Below are 20,209 nucleotides of genomic sequence, written 5' to 3'. Positions count from 1 at the left end.
GCAACTAAGCCCATGCGCCACAACTACTGAGCCTGCCCTCTAGAGTCCGCGTGCCACAACTACTGAAGCCTTCATGCCTAGAGCCGTGCTCCACAGCAAGAGAAGCTACGGCAATGAGAAGCTTGCGTACTGCAACGAAGAGTAGCCCCCGCTCACTGCAACTAAAAAAAGCCCGCGCACAACAACGAGGACCCAACGCAGCCAAAAATTAAATAAATAAATAAATTTAAACTTTAAAAAATAAAGTTATAAAAATTATTACCAAGTAGTTATATGTATAACCTATATAATCTTTGCTTAGTTTATTTTCATTTTTTTCTGATATTGCAATACATGTCTGGATTTAGAGCTATAAATTCTTCTATGAGTAATTTTGCCCACTTCCCACAGGTGTTGCTGTGTAGGATACTCAGTATCCATTATTTCCAAAGAAATTGTACTTTAAGCTTTTATTTCATCCTTAACCAAATGTGAGTTTAAACATGCATTGGATCAAGAGCCAGATGTTCCCACAATAAAATATTATTTTTAATTCGCCAGATAATGTTGGCAGTAATATTATCAACAGGGTTTCATGCTGATGTGAATTTTAGGATTCAGCATAAAGGATTAGATTTGAATGAAGGCATTATTCATAATATGTTTATGGTTTTTCCTTCAGGATAAATCATCTCATGACTAAGAAGGAGTGACGATGATGACTTTGCTTCCACTAACTAGAAGTTTAAAGTTTTTCTCCAATATTAAATTTATGCTATTAAGTCAAATGTGCACCATAGTTAAGAGACTTTCTATAAATAATAAAACAGCCAAAGGAAAAAATAATTTTGACAATGGATTATATTTACTGAGTATGTTACACTCTTAATTATAAGCCATTTAAATATATTAACTCATTTAATCCTTACAAAACCGACATATGCTAGTGAATATAGCCTTGTCCATTTTACATAAAATATAAATATAATAATTTATGAAAGGATTTGTTCCAACAATTTGACAATAGTTATATCTCCTTGGGAGGATTAAAGGTAATTTTGTTGGCTTCTTTGTAGTTCTTAAAAAATTCAGAGAAAATTATTACAATAAAATCATTTTATTAAAAATATCAATTTATATATACAAATAAAGATGTAGTTTTATCAATATTAAAATATACATCTTAAAGTAGTGATGTTTTTAATAAAATGGTTCAGATGCAAAGATATATACAGGTAGAAGTGTACTTTAAAAAGATCAACTGAAGAGTCTCCAAATTGGATGTTGGGGTATAAAAAGGCTGTCATTAAATCCAAGCTTATAATAATAAGAATATAAAATGTCATCAAACTGCATATAAAAAGTATCAGGAAATAGTTACTGAATAAGTGGTATTGGAATAAGAATTCTGGTGAGAACAAAATAAATTTTAATATTTAATGCATAACTTAAAATTATATAGTATTTTAGCTATGCATAATTATATCATAATTATTACAATTTTATGCAATTGTAATTATATCTTGTAATTTTACATAATTATAATAGCTATATTACAATGATAGGTACATAAAAAATAAAGTGGATTAAAAAAAAAGTGGATTTAAAGTATTTTAAAATAAAAAATGCAACAAAAAAGATTTTTCACTTTCTACACTCATGATTAGAAAGCTTTAGAAATTTAGACAGGAATGAATGGATAAAGGCCTTCCAATATTAATGTTATTCTTATGGTAGTCCACTGTGAAACACATAAGGCATTCTCATATTAATTATATATCTATATTTTCTCACCAATGAAGTCCTTAGATTTTCCCTATTAATTATATTTCTAGGGTTTATCTCTCATGTCTGTTACCTGAAAGACATGCTTAAAAGTCTGACAGATCTTCCTTTCATAATATTTTTTTACCATTATGAACTTTTTTTTTTGACAATTTAGCTTAATTTTATAAATTTATTTATTTATTTATTTTTGCTGTGTTGGGTCTTCGTTTCTGTGCGAGTGCTTTCTCTAGTTGGGGCAAGTGGGGGCCACTCTTCATCACGGTGCGCGGGCGTCTCACTATCGCGGCCTCTGTTGTTGCGGAGCACAGGCTCCAGACGCGCAGGCTCAGTAGTTGTGGCTCACAGACCCAGCCGCTCCGCGGCATGTGGGATCCTCCCAGACCAAGGCTCGAACCCGTGTCCCCTGCATTGGCAGGCAGACTCTCAACCGCTGCGCCACCAGGGAAGCCCTAGCTTAATTTTAATAAAATGTTTCCCAAGCATTATTTTAACCAGGTACCCAGGTTTAAGTTATGAACATTGACAGTGTCCATTTATATAACCAATACTTGAAGTTGTTAAAGACTTAACCGTTTTCTAATAATTAGCCTATTTTCTACACTGCTTATTCACATATGTCCATTAACAAATGGAATGTTGTCTGTTACATTTATTGGTTTGTGAGTGTTTTCTGGAAAACTGCAGTGTCTGTGAAGACCGATTTCCATGCTGGCATTGCATGCATCCAAATATTAATGCACAGAGGCACAGAATTAGAGCAACGAGAGCATATTCAAACACTAGCACGCCCCATCCCCCCTTTTATTGCTTGTTTTGCTTAGTACTTCTCAAAACAAAAATAAGAATCTCAAATTTAACGTTCAACTACCGAAGAAATAATAACAGCAGGGCACATACTTAGGGCTCGAATGAAATTTTAAGCACTAGCTGGAGCAAAACAGTAGACATTGGTTTATATATATATATATATATATATTACCTTGTTATCTAAAACTCTTCTCAACCAGGGTCTTCCAAACAAATTGTAAACTCATACCAGCATGATTTAGGTTCAAGCATACACATGGAAATAACAGTGTGTTCTTTGGGGTTTTAAGTGAGTACAAACTCTGACTATCCAAATTTGAATTCAGGTCTTGAGGAAGTGAAAAGCTTGTTTGTACTAAGCAAGTGTGGTACACTTCTACTGAAGTAATCACTTGGGATGATTATATCTAGACTATCCTTGGTTTCATCCAGTAAAATGCAGAGGGTACAAACAGGAAAGCATGCCTGCCAGTTAAGGGTTCAACAATGCATGATTTTTATTCTCTTGCTCTGAGAGCTTGTATCAAAAAAATATATATTAAACCAAGGAAAATAACTGAAGATTTATGGGCCTCTTGTGCTTTAAAAAGGAAAATAAAAAAGTAGCCACTAATTCGCTCAGACAGAGCAGGCTTACACTGTCCTGTATTATGAAGATTTTAAGAATGTTTCTTAAGGTAGGAGGAAACGAAAACATTCACTATCCCTTTCCAGAATTTAAACAGAGGGCAGGAGACATTCTTTACACCCAAATAAAACTATGGCAGCAGTTCACATGTGACCAAGGTGAATGTAGAATGGAGATGTTCTAAACACAGCTAGGACTCTCAGCAAAGCTAATACACTAAAATCATATGATTACATTTTGAAAGAAAATGCACAAAAACCAAATAGGAATTTTGAGATTTTTCATTTGAAGTAAATCTTAATGCTATTAAATTCACAAATATGCTAATTTAAATACCCAATTCTATTATCTAAAACACACTTTGCAAACATACAAATATCTATTCTCTCCACATGTCAGAGCCCATTCATTTCATGGTTTGGAAATAGGGAGAATAGATCCCCTTAAACTGCAAGTCAGCATGTGTTTCTTTACAGTTAACTTTAGCAAAATTCATACAAAATAGTAGTTAACAATGATCTTCTTTACTTGTTAACTCACAAGGAAACACCTTCAAAACTGCATTTTGTTAAAGTTTCTGTACTAAAATGTAGAAAAACTGAACTACACAAATATTGAAAAGTTTAAAATTCCTTTTTTATTCCTGGTACCACTACCACAATTTACAGGGCAGTATACCTGATGTAATGAAAAGAAAAAGAAAAAGACAAAGCTACAACAGATAAAAGACCTCAGGAATGTACATCTAATTGACACTACATTGCATTAATCAATAGCTGCACTTTTTGCAAACTGTGGCTATGACAGTCCTGAACAAGAAGGGTTTCCTGTTTAAGCTGCAGTAACTTTTCTGACTATGGATCATCGTTCCTTCTGTGGCAGATTTTTACAGTTCCTCTAATGCATTTGGGACGACTGTCTCAAAGTAACCTGCAGCTTTCCTGACAACTCCTCGCTCTCTCTCCTGCTAAGAACTGTAGCCCTTTTCTCCTGAGTTTTTAGAACCTTCTGCTACCATATCCACCACTTCCACCACCAGATCCATAACCACCACCACAGGGACTTCCCGAGCTTCTTCCACCAAAACTGCCCCCTTTCATGGGTCCATAATTTGATTGCTGTTGTCCACTATAATTTCCAAAATCATTAGAGGTCCCACCACCACCATAGTTACCTCCAAAATTTCCTCCTTCATTGTAACCATCATATCCTCCACCACTGCCACCATATCCACCACCTTGGTTTCCATATCCTGGTCCACCACCACCATAGCCTCATCTACTACTGTAACCAGGACCACCACCATAATTACCACCGTCCCCTCCAAATCAATTATATCCACCATCACCTCCTCCATAACTACCTCTGGTGCCGCCACCTCCACCACCATAGCCTCCTCTTCCACCAAAGTTTCCACCACGGCCAAAGTTACCTCCACCACCTCCAAAGTTTCCTCCACGACCCATAAAGTTGCCAGATCCACCTCCACGACCTCTTTGTGATCCAGCAGATTGCATTTGTTTAGAAAGGGCCTTTTTAACTTCACAATTATGCCCATCAATAGTGTGGTATTTCTTAAAAATTTTTTTTAAGTTTGCTGTTCTTTTTTATTTATTTATTTATTTATTTATTTATTTATTTATTTATATTTATGGCTGTGTTGGGTCTTCGTTTCTGCTTTCCCCAATTGTGGCAAGTGGGGGCCACTCTTCATCGCGGTGCGCGGGCCTCTCACCATCGCGGCCTCTCCCGTTGGGGAGCATAGGCTCCAGACGCACAGGCTCAGCAGTCGTGGCTCATGGGCCTAGTAGCTCCGCGGCACGTGGGATCCTCCCAGACCAGGGCTCGAACCCGTGTCCCCCGCATTGGCAGGCAGACTCTCAACCACTGCGCCACCAGGGAAGCCCCGATAGTGTGGTATTTCTGAACAATCTTATCAACTGTATCATGATCATCAAAAGTTACAAAAGCAAATCCTCTCTTTTTTCCACTCTGCCTGTCTTCCATAACTTCTGTGGTTTCAATCTTGCCATACTTTTCAAAGTAGTCTCTCAAATTATATTCTTCTATATCTTCTTTAATACCACCAACAAAAATTTTCTTCACTGTTAGATGGGCACCAGGCTTTACAGAATCCTCTCTAGAAACAGCTCTCTTTGGTTCCACTACACGCCCATCAACCTTGTGTGGTCGAGCACACACTGCTGCATCCACCTCTTCAACACAAGAGTAAGTCACAAAAACAAAGCCCCTGGAACGTTTTGTTTGGGGGTCTCTCATCACCACACAATCTGTAAGTGTGCCCCATTTCTCAAAATGTTCTCTTAAGCTATCATCTGTAGTTTCAAAGCTCAGACCACCAATAAACAATTTTCTCAACTGTTCTGGTTCCTTAGGATCATGGCCCTCCTCCCCCCGGCGGCAGCGGCGGCGACGGCCAGAGTCGGGCTGGAGGCGACCAGGTGGCGGTTTTACCTCCATTTTGAGACCGGACTCGCCTCTTCCAACTCGAGTTCAATATGGGACCGACCATTATGAACTTTCTGATGGCGATTAAGATTTGAACTTCTTGCAAAAGCCTTCCTACATTCCTTGCATTCATAAGGTTTCTCACCAGCATGAATTCTTTGATGCAGAATAAGGTCTGAAGAATGAAGAAAGGCCTTCCCACATTTGTTACAAGTATATGGTTTATCACCAGTATGAATTCACTGATGCCAAGTCAGGTATATTACACAATTTAAAACTTTCCCACATTCATTACATTCCCAGCCTTTCTCACCAGTGTGAATTTTCTGATGTTGTGTAAGTACTGAATCTCTACTTAGGGTCTTTCCACATTCCTTACATTCATACAACTTTTCATCAGCATGAATTAACTTATGTCGAGAAAGCTCTGATGAACAACAAAAGACCCTTCCACATTCCTTACATCTGTAGGGTTTCTCAGCAGTATGAATCCTCTGATGTTGAGTAAGTTCTGAAGACTGACGTGAAGGCCTTCCCACATTCCTTACAAACATAGGGTTTCTCACCTGAATGAATTCTTTGATGTGCTGTAAGTATTGAGACAGTACTACAGGCTCTTCCACATCCCTTACATTTGTTGGGTTTCTCACCAGTATAAATCCTCTGATGCCGAATAAAGGCAGAAACATTGCTAAAAGCCCTAACACAATACTTACATTCATAAGGTTTCTCACCAGTATGAATTCTTTGATGTTGACTAAGGTATGAGGAATGATGAAAGGCTTTTCCACATTCTTTACATTCATTGGGCTTCTCACCTGTGTGAATCCTTTGATGTACTCTAAATATTGAACTAGTACTAAAGGCCTTTCCACATTCATTACATTCATAGGGTTTCTCAACAGTATGAATTCTCTGATGACGAATAAGGGCTGTACCATTATTAAATTCTCTAACACAATAATTACCTTTAAAGGACTTCTCGCTTGTATGAATGTTCTGATGTAGAAAAAAACGTGAGGCATTAGTAAAGGCCTTCTGACTTTCCTTAAATTTATTATATTTCTCCCTAGTTAAAATTATCTGATGTTGTATAAAGTCTGGGCCACTATTCAAAGACTTTCTACATTCTTCACATTCATAGGGTCTCATACTGATAGGCACTGTGTAATATAAACTAAGTTCTGAAGTGCTACTAAGGGACTTCTTGTATTCTTTATAATCATAGAATTTTTTGTCAGTATGACTTTCTTGATTTGTAGTAAGTTCTGAGTCTTGTCCATAGGTATTTTTATGTTTTCTGCATTCATAAAATTTCTCTTTAGTATTAAATGTTTTATGTAGAGAAAGAGATGTATGCTGAAAGAAAGTGGCAATGTCTTCAGAGGTACATGACACTTGGCTAAAATGTCTTTCCTGAGATCCCTGTTTAAGTCCATGCTTTGTAAACCCTTCCATTATAACCCATTGGGATGAATCTATTTCATAGTTATCCTTTTTCAGAGATACCTTCTGGTTCTCAAACCTAGATTTATATTCTGAAAGAAAACACAAATAAAAACATTCACTTTTTTTTCTTGGAAGATACAAAACTTTGAATAAAAAAGGGAGATTTACAGTGACATTAATGTCTATAAATGTGAATAGAATATGTAGTTTTGATATGGTGGTACAATTTGAAAAGTAAAGAAAATGTAGAAATTGCAAAGTGATATAGGAAGGTAAGAGGGAAAGTGATTAGGAAAAGATTAAATCAGTGATTGTCAAATTTTGGAACAAATTCAAAGTATATTTTGGCAAAAGAAAAAGTTTGACAACATAGCCTTTCTCTCTCACACATTCAGTGTAGCAAATAAAAATGATACAACCACCATAGAGGGATATTTGCCAATTTCTAGCAAAATTTATCCTTTGACCCAGCAATCCCAGTTCTAGGAACCCAAACAGGTGCTCTCGGGAAAAAATCTGAAAATATTTATGCAGAAGCATATCCACCACAGAACTTGTTGTAAGAGCAAATGATTAGAACCAATCCAAATAGCCACTAGCTTGGTACTGCTCAAACTCATTATAGTACATGGACAAAATAGAGTTCTATGCAACTGCATAAAGAAATGAGAATCGGGCTTCCCTGGTGGCGCAGTGGTTGAGAATCTGCCTGCCAATGCAGGGGACACGGGTTCGAGCCCTGGTCTGGGAAGATCCCACATGCCACGGAGCAGCTAAACCCGTGCACCACAACTACTGAGCCTGCGCGTCTGGAGCCTGTGCTCCGCAACAAGAGAGGCCGCGATAGTGAGAGGCCCGCGCACCGCGATGAAGAGTGGCCCCCGCTTGCCGCAACTAGAGAAAGCCCTCGCACAGAAACGAAGGCCCAACACAGCCAAAAATAAATAAATAAGTAAATAAATAAATAATTATTAAAAAAAAAAAGAAATGAGAATCATCTAGGTATTCCTATGGAGTGATCTCCATGATGTATCTTTTTAGAGTGAAATAGCAAGGTGGAATAAACTATCTAGTGTATGCTACCATTTATATAAGAAAGGGAATGCATGAAGATATATACATATGTGTTCACATTAGAAAAAACAATGAAAGGATAAACCATAAAATTTATAAAAGATTTCATAGGTTGGAGGGAATGAAAACAGTGGAAGGGGAGAAGAATGGAAGCTAGGCATCTATGAATTTATGCTGTTTTGTAGGTCTGACATTGGAACTGTAAATTTTAATAAATTTGTAAAACAAAATTAAATAATAAATACAAAAATATAAAAACCAAAATTGAATAGATGAACCTTGTTAGGTTGTGCCATTGGGTTGTGCCATAAGCAGAGACAGAAAGTAATTCTAATGCTGCTGAAATACAAGATTTGATTGTACATTACTAGTGGGTTACCAAACACTATTGAAAATGTTGCATGGTAGTGATCTGAGTGTTCTTATTACTTAAAATGTACAGTATATTTTATGTACATTTTCCAAAAATATATTGAAAAAAATAAGAGGAACAAAGGGGAATAGTCTCAATTCATCTGATGAGGCTGGGTATAAAATGAGACAAGGACAGTATTTGAAAAAAAAATTATGATTCAATATAATTAATGGATATAGATGGGTATAGATTCTAAACAAAATATTACCAAATTGGATCTAGTAATTTAATTAAAAACCCCAAATCATCATGACAAATTGAATTCATTCTAGGAGTATCAAGTTAAATCATAAGAAAATTTGTTAATGTAGGTCATTAACAAAAAAAATAAACAAAATTCAGCATCCAGTTATAAAGTAACCTCTTATAAGTTATGAATAAAATAGAATTTCTTTATACTAATGAAGTGTATCCTCACAAAAATACAGAAAAAATACACATAACAATGAAAGTTTAAAATCAAGCCCAAATTCATCTTTGTGGTATTCTTTCCAAAAACCCCCAAATCCAATCTAATCATCAGAAAAACATCAGACCAATACAAATTGAGATATATTCTACAAAATACCTGACAAGCATTTTGTCATAACTGTCAAGGTCATAAAAAACTAAGAAACTGTCATAGACCACGAGACATGACAGTAGGAAAAAGACATTAATGGAAAACCGTGAAATCTGAATACGTTCTACAGTTTAGTTAATAATAATGTATTGGACTCCCCTGGTGGCACAGTGGTTAAGAATCTACCTGCCAATGCAGGGGACATGGGTTCATTCCCTGGTCCAGGAAGATCCCACATGCTGCAGAGCAACTAAGCCCATGCACCACAACTACTGAGCCTGCGCTCTAGAGCCCATGAGCCACAACTACTGAGCCCATGTGCCGCAACTACTGAAGCCTGCGCACCTAGAGCCCGTGCTCCACAACAAGAGAAGCCACTGCAATGAGAAGCATGCATACTGCAACGAAGAGTAGCCCCCACTCACCGCAGCTAGAGAAAGCCCGCGTGCAGCAATGAAGACCCAATGCAGCCAAAAATAAATAAATTAATTAAATAAATTCATTTTAAAAAAGAGAAGCCACCGCAATGAGAAGCCTGTGCACCATAACAAAGAGTGGCCCCCACTCACTGCAACTAGAGAAATCCTGCACACAGCAACGAAGACCCAACACAGCCATAAATTAATTAATTAATTAATTAATTAATTAATGTATAAATCTTGGGTTCTTAGTTTTGATTAGTTTTGACAAATATACCACAACAATATAAGGGAAACTGACATTGGATGAGGGATATATAGGAACTCTTTACACTATTTTTGCAACTTTTTTGTAAATATAAAATTACTCCAAAATTTAAAGTTCTTTAAAAAAGAAGAAAAATTATGACCATAAAAATCATGAAAAAAGATGAAGACAGTAACACTACTTCTTTTTTTTATATTAAACTTTAAAAAAATTTTTTATTGGAATATAGTTGCTTTACAATATTGTGTTAGTTTCTACTGTACAGCAAAGTGAGTCAGTACATGTATACTTATGTCGCCTCTTTTTTGGATTTCCTTCCCACTTAGGGCACCACAGAGCACTGAGTAGAGTTCCCCATGCTATACAGTAGGTTCTCATTAGTTATATATTTTATACATAGTATGAATAGTGTATATATGTCAATCCCAATCTCCCAATTCATTCCACTCCCCTTTCCCCCTTGGTATCCATACGTTTGTTCTCTACATCTGTGTCTCTATTTCTGCTTTGTAAATAAGATCATCTATACCAATTTTTTCAGATTCCACATGTATGCATTAATATACAATATTTGTTTTTCTCTTTCTGACTTACTTCACTCTGTATGACAGTCTCTAGGTCCATCCACATCTCTACAAATGACCCAATTTCGTTCCTTTTTATGGCTGAGTAATATTCCATTGTATATATGTACCACATCTTCTTTATCCATTCCTCTGTTGATGGACATCTAAGTTGTTTCCATGTCCTGGCTATTGTAAATAGTGCTGCAATGAACATTGGGATGCTTGTGTCTTTTGGGATTACGGTTTTCTCTAGGTATATGCCCAGCCGTGGGATTGCTGGGTCACATGGTAGTTCTATTTTTAGTTTTTTAAGGAACCTCCATACTGTTCTCCATAGTGGCTGTATCAATTTACATTCCCGCCAACAGTGCAAGAGCGTTCCCTTTTCTCCACACCCTCTCCAGCATTTATTATTTGTAGATTTTGTGATGATGGCCATTCTGACCAGTGTGAGGTGATATCTCATTGCAGTTTTGATTTGCTCTTCTCTAATAATTGATGCTGTTGAGCATGTTTTCATTTGTTTGTTGGCCATCTGTATATCTTCTTTGGAGAAATGTCTATTTAGGTCTTCCACCCATTTTTTGATTGGGTTGTTTGGGGTTTTTTTGATGTTGAGCTGCATGAGCTGCTTGTATATTTTGGAGATTAATCCTTTGTCAGTTGCTTCGTTTGCAAATATTTTCTCCCATTCTGAGGGTTGTCTTTTCGTCTTGTTTATGGTTTCCCTTGCTGTGCAAAAGCTTTTGAGTTTAATTATGTCCCATTTGTTTATTTTTGTTTTTATTTTCATTACTCTAGGAGGTGGGTCAAAAAAGATCTTGCTGCGATTTACGTCATAGAGTGTTCTGCCTATGTTTTCCTCTAAGAGTTTAATAGCGTCTGGCCTTACATTTAGGCCTTTAATCCATTTTGAGTTTATTTTTGTGTATGGTGTTCTAATTTCGTTCTTTTACATGTAGCTGTCCAGTTTTACCAGCACCACTTATTGAAGAGGATGTCTGCTCCATTGTATATTCTGGCCTCCTTTGTCATAGATTAGGTGACCATAGATGCGTGGGTTTATCTCTGGGCTTTCTATCCTGTTCCATTGATCTATATTTGTTTTTGTGCCAGTACCATTCTGCTTTGATTACTGTAGCCCTATAGTATAGTCTGAAGTCAGGGAGCCTGATTCCTCCAGCTCCGTTGTTTTTTGTTTTTTGTTTCCTCAAGATTGCTTTTGCTACTCGAGGTCTTTTGTGTTTCCATACGAATTGTAAAATTTATCTCGTTCTGTGAAAAATGCCATTGGTAATTTGATAGGGATTGCACTGAATCTGTAGATTGCTTTGGGTATATAGTCATTTTCACAATATTGGTTATTCCAATCCAAGAACATGGTATATCTCTCCATCTGTTTGTGTTGTCTTTGATTTCTTTCATCAGTATCTTATAGTTTTCTGCATACAGGTCTTTTGCCTCCTTAGATAGGCTTATTCCTAGGTATTTTATTCTTTTTGTTGCAGTGGTAAATGGGACTGTTTCCTTAATTTCTCTTTCTGATCTTTGGTGGTTAGTGTATAGGAATGCAAGATATTTCTGAGTAACACTACTTCTGTTGAACATTTCCTGGAAGGTGTTACCACTGCAGTAGTAAGACTAGAAAGAAGCATCCAAGTTAGAAGCATAGGAAAACAAGAAAAAAACTGAAAATATTTGCAAATTTCACGATTAGTGAAAACTCTACTATTTATTATTCTACTAATTAATGAGTTGTGACAAAAATCAACACATATAATGCCAAGAAAGAAAAGTCAATTTTATATCTTTTTAAAATTTGCCACTGAATATATATGGAATGATTTCTACACATCTTATTAATAATAATAATAATAAAAAGAAAACCAGGACAGTAAAAAAGGATGCAGAAAGAATAATATCCCATGTAAAAGAGGAAAGAAGAATTGAGAATATAAATGTGAGCGTGCTTTGACAAAACAAAACAAAAACGATAAATCTGACTAGACATACAACAAAAGGTTAACTAGAGTGGGGATGGCAATGGATGAAGCAGTTAAGTATTCAAGCATGACTCCTCTAAGTATAATTTTTATATAGTTTTGAGTTGTTTTTTTTTTATGGCCATAACAGCAGCATTTTCCTGTCAGGCCTGATGTGTTTTTTTTTTTTTTTTTTTTTTTTTTTTTGGCTGCATTGGGTCTTCGTTGTGGTGCATGGGCTTCTCACTGCAGTGGCTTCTCTTGTTGTGGAGCACAGGCTCTAGAGCACAGGCTCAGTAGTTGTGGCGCACAGGCTTAGTTGCTCCGTGGCATGTGGGATCTTCCCAGACCAGGGTTCAAACCTGTGTCCCCTGCATTGGCAGGCGGATTCTTAACTACTGTGCCACCAGGGAAGCCCTAGTTTTCACTTTTGAACCATATATATGTTTTATATATTCCAAATATAAACTAAAAAAAATCTAAACTCAGCAATTAAACTGTATATTAAATTGAAAATGCAGAGAAAAGTATTAATGTAATAAGTTTTCAAACTGTACTCTGGAAATCCTTAGTGTAACATATTCTAAGCAAGAAACAAAAGAAAAAGAAAAAAGAAAAAAAAACAAAAGAGCAAGAAATCTTGAACATGACTTAAATTTTTTGGTCAGTAGTTGTGTTGGTATTCTAATTCTGAAAGTATTCTGTGGCACTTAGGAGAGAAGATTTGAGCAAATATACTCATGTTGTGGGAAATAGGGATTTTTCCCTGTTCAAGGGAAAGTTATAAAATTGAAATGCAGGAAAGTGAGACAGAACCTTGTCTTTTGGATCTGAATTAGAGTTATTAGAATGATTCAATGACAAAAACATCTTTCCTGACTCTTTCCACTGAATGGGTATAGAAGCAATGACAGCTCAGTAGTAGTGATACTCAGATATTGGTTGATGAACACCATTCCCTATTAAAAGAAACTAAAGCTTCTTAATGAGCTGGCTAATTCCAAGCACAGAGATTATTCAGTAGTGATAAGGGGGGAAATGTATCTTCCAATGCAAAGATCTGACAGTCATTTCCATAACTACTTGATCAAAATTACCATCAGTGCGATGAGAACACTTCACTTTGCCTCCTAATAAGATGAATTAAGAAGTACACAACCCTACCTGAGTATCAGATCAGACCCAAAATTTTTTAATGGGAATGTAATCATTGGTGGCAATTAGATAAATCCTGAATGCAAAACACTCTAAGACAGTTTGGCGTTCACTTTAAAAGGTTCTTCTTTTGGGGACTTCACTGGTGGTCCAGTGATTAAGACTCCATGCTCCCAATGCAGGGGGCCTGGGTTCAATCCCTGGTCAGGGAACTAGATCCCGCATGCCACAACGAAGATCCCACACGCAGCAGACAAAGTTCCTGCGTGATGCAACTAAGAACCAGTACAGCCAAATAAATAAATAAATAAATATTAAAATAAAATGTTCTTATTTTGAAAAACATAGAATTTATTTATTTTTTTAAAAGGTACACATTCCAGAAGATGATGTAATAAAATTGAACACAGGCATTATATGCATTGCTGGGAAAAAGTTTTAGAATTTTCCTGCAAAAGGGAATTCCCTGGCAAGTCCAGTGGTTAGGACTCAGTGCTTTCACTGCCGGGGCCTGGGTTCGATCCCTAGTCCGGGAACTGAAATCCCACAAGCCGTACTGTGTGGCCAAAGGAAAAAAAAAAAAAAGAATCAAGAAATTATGGGGGAAAATCCATTTACAACAAAAGGTATAGAAAAATGGCAATTTTAATTAGAAATTGAAATTGGAAGATTTGGAAGGCAACCTAATTATTCATAAACTGATATATTATAATGTATCTATATTATAATACTGATATAATATATAAAAGTTTATTGGGATAGGAAGGCATATGATATAGTATTTTAGAGGAAATTCATGATGCATTTATATACATCTAATGTGTATATATATATAGAGAGAGAGAGACACACACACACAGATACATAAATGCATGTAATATGTGTTCTATAGCTAGCTATTTCTTTATGGACTGTAAAAACTCATTTTCAAATTAATTTTTTAAACTTAACTTCTATCTGTTCACCTGTAATTCAGATAAAAACATGTCCATTATGTCTACACCCTTTTGATTTGATTTGGAGAGGCAACATAGCTTAGGAGCTTGGAACACGTACAGCTTGGGTTCAGACCTTATCTCCAAAACTTACTAGCTGTTGACCTTGGACAAGTTACTTCAAGTCCTTGTGCCTCAGTTTCCTCTTCTGTAAGTGGGGGAAAAAAGTATTAAAAAAAATAAAAATCATGTCACAGCTCTGCTTAAAATCTTCTATTTATGTCCCATTTTACTCAGAAAAAGTTCAACCACAATTTACAAGGTCACCATAAACTGACTCTTTCCAACATACACCTCTCTGATCACATCTCATACTCCTTTCCTTGTTTACTCTGTCTTAGACAGATTGGCCCTTGGTGCTTCTCATACACAATGAGCCTGCCTGCCTCAGGACTTTTGTAGTTACTGTGCCCTCTGCCTTAAATCATCCTTCACTCCCACTCTATTACATTGACTGCATGTATTAATGCGATTGCTTGATCATCAACCTTTACCTCAATCTTTTCTCATCTGCAATCTTTGCCTTCCCATTACAAGCACATAACCTTTACACCCCAAACTCTCTACCAAGGTGACTGCAATCACTCCCAAGGCTCCAACTATTATAGCTCTGTGAGGCTTTTCCACCTTTCAATCTTAGCCATTTCTTCTGGTTGCAATATGTGAACTCCTCTTACAATTAATTGTACTTTTTGAATGATTTGAAAAGATATTTTCCCAATCCTCAGGCTATACATTTCTTAATAGCTCATATTATTTTATAACCTCTATGTCTCCTAGAAAAATATCCTCCACAACATAGAATATAAGGGAGTGTCGGTTGAAAGAATGAATACATAATAAAGTAATGAATCCAAAAACTAAATATACTAAATACCAAAACGTTCAAGGGAGTGACACATATATAAACCAAAAGACAAAAGAGAGTGAACCAATAAGAAGGAATAAGATCCCAAATAAAGGTAGAAGCTTGTCATCAGAATCACCTGCTATGAATAGGAGGGAAAAATGAGAGAAAAGAAGCAGAGATAGGGTTATCTTGGAAGTGGAGGTGTGGGCATTTGGAAGCTCATAGTGAGGTTTACTTTTCTATATAGTTGTGGACCTCTGAGGGGAGATTTCCCAAAATATCTCAAAGACATGGTCTCCTCATTGAACAGCTAAGTTATGTCCTGCACTCCTCTCCTCTTGCATGACCATCAGTCGCTTACCTAGATACAGGCCCCTTGTCAGCTCACTGTCAAAAACACCCCAAGGCTCCTTCCCTTGCTCCAATAAAGAAATCACTTCTGGCTTGGCAATGGAAAGTCCTACTCATGAGAGAAGAAAGATTTTTATGTTGTAGATGTTCCAGCACTCAAATCCTGTCCTGTGATCAGCAAATAAAGGAGGATGTCACTATTGCAAGGGCCACAAAAAGCAGAGAAGATGGAACCTTGGCCTTAGGCCCAACGATGCTGCCCAGACTCTGCAAAGCTCAAGCCATTTCTTTAGGAATAGGGAGAAGAAATGCATAGGATATATGAAAGGCGTTGAAAAATTCTTCTTGGGGGAAGCACATAATCCAGAGGGCAAACTAAGACTTTTTGTAGATAGTTGTGCTTACCGACTGAGACCAGGTTGCTATAATTCTCCAACATTACATATCTGTACAAATTCCTTTGAGTTGAGTCCAGGCATTCTCAGTCCTCCTGAGAGAAGTCTATGGACACATCCTTGAATATCACAAATTCCTGAAATGAAAATTGTGTAATGAAAATAAATGATTTCAAGATGGAATGAAAGACAAAAAAAAAAGATAAAAGTAGAGGAAGTACAGGAGAATTTTACAGGAAAGAAGAGAAATGGAAAGCAAACAGTTTGGGGTCAATGCCTGTGATGTGAGTGAAGAATAGAGAGTTAGTGTTAATCAGTGAGCAGGTCTCACACAACCCAGTTCTTTCAGACAAAAACTCCTGTGCACAGTGAGGATTCTGAGACCCTTTCTGATTTAAAAGTATACTAAATTCATTTAAGACGAATATCCCAATTAAAAAGCCAACAGGCATATAGTATATTCTCAATAAAGAGGAGTACCCTCCTGCTTCCTCCTCTCCCCTGAAAACTCAAGTTATAAATAATTGGTAGCCCCTTGGCAGGGTATCAAAGGATAGAATTTTACAATAATAGGAATATAAAGAAGACCCGAACATTTTCAACAATCAGAAAACAGGTCACATGAAGGCACCAGGAAACAGAAACACAATGGCCTGCTTAATAGTACCCTGAAATGAAAAAACAAGTGAACAAAAGAAGAAAAACCAAAAAAATGTGATGAATTTTTCAATAATAAGAGAGAAATGAGTTCTTGACTAGAGTTACTTATCCAGCCAAAATTCACACTAATGTGAGGGTTGTATAGGACATTTCTAGATAAGCAAAGGCTCAAATATGTATCTCCTATGAACGCTTTTTCTTTCTTTTTCCTCTTTTATTGTTTTTCCTTTTATTTAAAACAGATTTTTCAGCTTTAATGAGATATAATTGACAAATAAATTGTACATATTTAAAATATACAAAGTGATGATTTGACATACATATACTTTGTGAAATGATTACCACAACAAGGTTATTTAACATATCCATTGCCTCAAATACTTACCTTTCTTTTTTGTGGGGTGGGGGGGTGAGAATACTTAAGGTCTACTCTCTTAGAAAATTGCAAGTACAGTATAGTCACCACAATGTACATTAGATTCCCAGAGCATCTTATAAATGAAGGCTTGTACCCTTTGACCAGCATATCCCTATCTCCTCCACCCTCCAGCCCCTAATAACCACACCATTCTATTCTGCTTCTATGAGTTGGACCTTTTCTTTTTTTTTTTTTTAGATATACACATAAATTAAACCATATAGTATTTGTCTTTGGCCAATTTCACTTAGCATAATGTACTCTAGATACAGCCATGTTGTTGCAAATGGCAGAATTTCCTTCCTTCTCATAGCTGAATAATATTCCATTATATGTATGTATATCTAGCTATCTATCAATAGAAAAAGAAAAAGAAAAAGATTCAACATAGCAGAGTGGCAAGAGAAGGTCCCAGTGAGTGATGAATATCTCATATCCATTTTATCTGTTCATCCATCAATGGACACTTAGGTTGTTTCCATATCTTACTGTGAATAATGCTGCAATAAAAATGAACATGGGAGTGCAGATAACTTTTCAAGATACTGATTTTGTTTCCTTTGGATATATACCCAGAAATGGGACTGTTGGATTATATAAGGGTTCTATTTTTAATTTTTTGAGGAATCTCCATACTGTATTCCATAATGGCTTTACCAATTTTCATTCCAAATAACAGTGTACAAAGATTTCCTTTTCTCCACATTCTCGCCAACACTTATCTGTTGTCTTCTTTAAAAATATTTATTTATTTATTATTTTTTTTAGGCTGCCCTAGGTCTTAGTTGCGACACATGGGCTTCTTAATTTGCGGCATGTGGACTCTTAGTTGTGATACGCATGTGGGATCTAGCTCCCCAACCAAGGATCGAACCCTGGCCCCCTGCATTGGAAGTGCGGTGTCTTACCCACTGGACCACAAGGTAAGTCCCTGTTACATTTTTTAAAATTAATTTTTATTGGAGTAGAGTTGATTTACAATGTTGTGTTAGTTCTTGCTGTACAGCTAAGTGAATCAGTTATACATATATCCACTTTTTTTTTAGATTCTTTTCCCATATAGGTCATTACAGAGTATTGAGTAGAGTTCCCTGTGATATGTTGTCTTTTTGATAGAAGCCATCCTAACAGGTATGAGGTGATATTTCAATGTGGTTTTGATTTGCTTTTCCCTAATGATTAGTGATGTTGAGCCCTTTTATGTACCAGATGGCCATTAATATATCTTCTTTGGAAAAATGTCTAATCAGGTCCTTTCCCCATTTTTTAATGAGGTTATTCACTTTTTGTTTTTGCTGTTGAGTTGTATAAGTCTTTATATATCATGGATATTAATAGCTTTATCAGACATGTGGTTTGCAAATATTTTCTCTCATTCTGTATGTTGCCTTTTCATTTTGATGACTGTTTCCATTGCTGTGCAAAAGCTTTTTAGTTCGGTGTAGTCCCACTTGTTTATTTTTGCTTTTGTTGTCTGTGCTTTTGGTGTGATATCCAAAAAATCATTGCCCAGACCAGTGTCAAGAAGCTGTTCCCTATGGTTTTTTCTAATAGTTTCTTCTAATAGTTTTATGGTTTCAGACCTTACATTTTCTTCACTTTTTATCATTCTTTTTTCTTTGTTCCCCTATGAGTTATTTCAAATGACCTATCTATGACCTCACAGATTCATTCTTCTGCTGGATTAAGTCTGCTGTTGATGCTCCCTATTGCATTTTTCATTTCGTTCATTGCTTTCTTCAGCTCGAAAATTTGTTTGGTTCTTTTTTATGATTTCTATCTCTTTGTTAAACTTTTTGTACATTTTTAAAATTTCATTGAATTGTCTTTCTGTGTTTTCTTTTTTCTCACCAAACTTCCTAAGAACAAATATTTTGAATTCTTTATCAGGCAAATTGCAGATCTCCATTTCTTTGGGGATGGTTACTGGAAGATTATTGTATTCCTTTGGTGGTATCATGTTTCCTTGATTTTTTGTGTGTCTTCCTTGAAGTCTTATGTCATGTTCACATTTGAAGGAGTCTCTTCCTCCAGTCTTTACTGAATGGCTTTGGGAGGGAAATACTTTCTTTCAGCCTTTTCTGTGGACTTCTTTTTTCTAAGAGAGTAGTAGAGGTTGTGTTATATTAAGATCAAGTACTAAAAGAGCAAAGAGTTACACAAGGAATCAGGGGGAAAAAAGCAACATGGCAGAGGGGCAAGAGAAGGTCTCAGTGTAAATATAAACCAGGAAAACTAGGACATCAGCTAGGAAACAGAGATAAAGAAAAATCTGTCCAGATGGAAGCAGTGGGCACATGGAAGACCATGAGAGACTCTCCAGGAAATAATGTTTGACTATGTGAAAATTGCTATTAATATATATTACATATTAATAATATATAACATAGGGACTTCCCTAGTGGTGCAGTGGTTAAGAATCTGCCTGCCCATGCAGGGGACACGGGTTCAAGCCCTGGTCCAGGAAGATCTCACATGCTGTGGAGCAACTAAGCCTGTGCGCCACAACTACTGAGCCTGCACTCTAGAGCCTGCAAGCCACAACTACTGACCCACGTGCCACAACTACTGAAGTCCATGTGCCTAGAGCCCATGCTGTGCAACAAGAGAAGCCACTGCAATGAGAAACCCACACACTGCAACAAAGAGTAGCCCCTGCTCACTGCAACTAGAGAAAGCCCGCGCACAGCAACAAAGACCCAATGCAGCCCCCCCCAAAAAAAGCAAAAGAAACTAACACAACATTGTAAATCAACTATACTTCAATAAAAAAATTTAAAAAAATAATAATATATAACATATAATATGTAATTAACATAAATATAAATATTAAAATGCTATTAATATATATAAATATTAATAATATATTAGGAACATTGTTACATTTTGAACAATACTTACTAGAAAGCTAGGCAAAAAATTAAAATTAAAAAATCCACCCAGAAAATTAACTTCAGAAAAAAATGAAAATTTATACAA

At 36.3% G+C, this 20,209-nt stretch overlaps 2 protein-coding genes and 2 pseudogenes across 4 annotated transcripts in view; 1 reads left to right on the top strand and 3 right to left on the bottom strand.

The window, feature by feature from the left end:
• The window catches only part of ZNF790 (zinc finger protein 790), a 95,219-nt gene that overhangs the window by 20,840 nt on the left and 54,170 nt on the right, over positions 1-20,209 (top strand). For 2 of the 3 annotated variants that reach the window (XM_059906253.1, XM_059906249.1), the window contains exons 2-3: positions 5,599-5,928; positions 17,999-18,153. The gene's annotated coding sequence lies outside the window, so the exon portion shown is untranslated. The remainder of the gene's footprint in view (positions 1-5,598; positions 5,929-17,998; positions 18,154-20,209) is intronic. The other variant, XM_059906251.1, reaches the window with a different exon arrangement.
• LOC132354356 (zinc finger protein 345-like) overlaps positions 1-20,209 on the bottom strand; it is a 50,557-nt pseudogene that overhangs the window by 8,311 nt on the left and 22,037 nt on the right.
• On the bottom strand, positions 3,875-5,715 carry LOC132353996 (heterogeneous nuclear ribonucleoprotein A3-like; annotated as a pseudogene).
• LOC132353995 (zinc finger protein 420-like) lies at positions 5,911-19,190 on the bottom strand. Its single transcript, XM_059905495.1, has 3 exons — positions 19,082-19,190; positions 6,640-7,209; positions 5,911-6,362 (listed from the first exon to the last, which is right to left on the bottom strand). Exons 1-3 carry the CDS (start codon positions 19,188-19,190, stop codon positions 5,911-5,913), a joined length of 1,131 nt encoding a protein of 376 aa, XP_059761478.1.

The sequence above is a fragment of the Balaenoptera ricei genome, chromosome 19, assembly GCF_028023285.1.
Source record: "Balaenoptera ricei isolate mBalRic1 chromosome 19, mBalRic1.hap2, whole genome shotgun sequence".
Classification (NCBI taxonomy): domain Eukaryota; kingdom Metazoa; phylum Chordata; class Mammalia; order Artiodactyla; family Balaenopteridae; genus Balaenoptera; species Balaenoptera ricei.
The sequence above is the reverse complement of the archived record's forward strand: the minus strand, read 5'-3'. Positions and strand labels throughout refer to the sequence as shown.

Bases quoted from the DNA above. Each gene is read 5' to 3' on its own strand.
- LOC132353995 (XM_059905495.1), bottom strand. From the start codon at position 19,190: ATGATACCACCAAAGGAATACAATAATCTTCCAGTAACCATCCCCAAA. The intron at 7,210-19,081 runs GTGAGAAAAAAG...GTTTTCTTTCAG, and splicing joins ATTTGTTCTTAGGAAGTTTG to AATATAAATCTAGGTTTGAG. The intron at 6,363-6,639 runs GTAATTATTGTG...TAGGGCTTTTAG, and splicing joins AAGCGAGAAGTCCTTTAAAG to CAATGTTTCTGCCTTTATTC.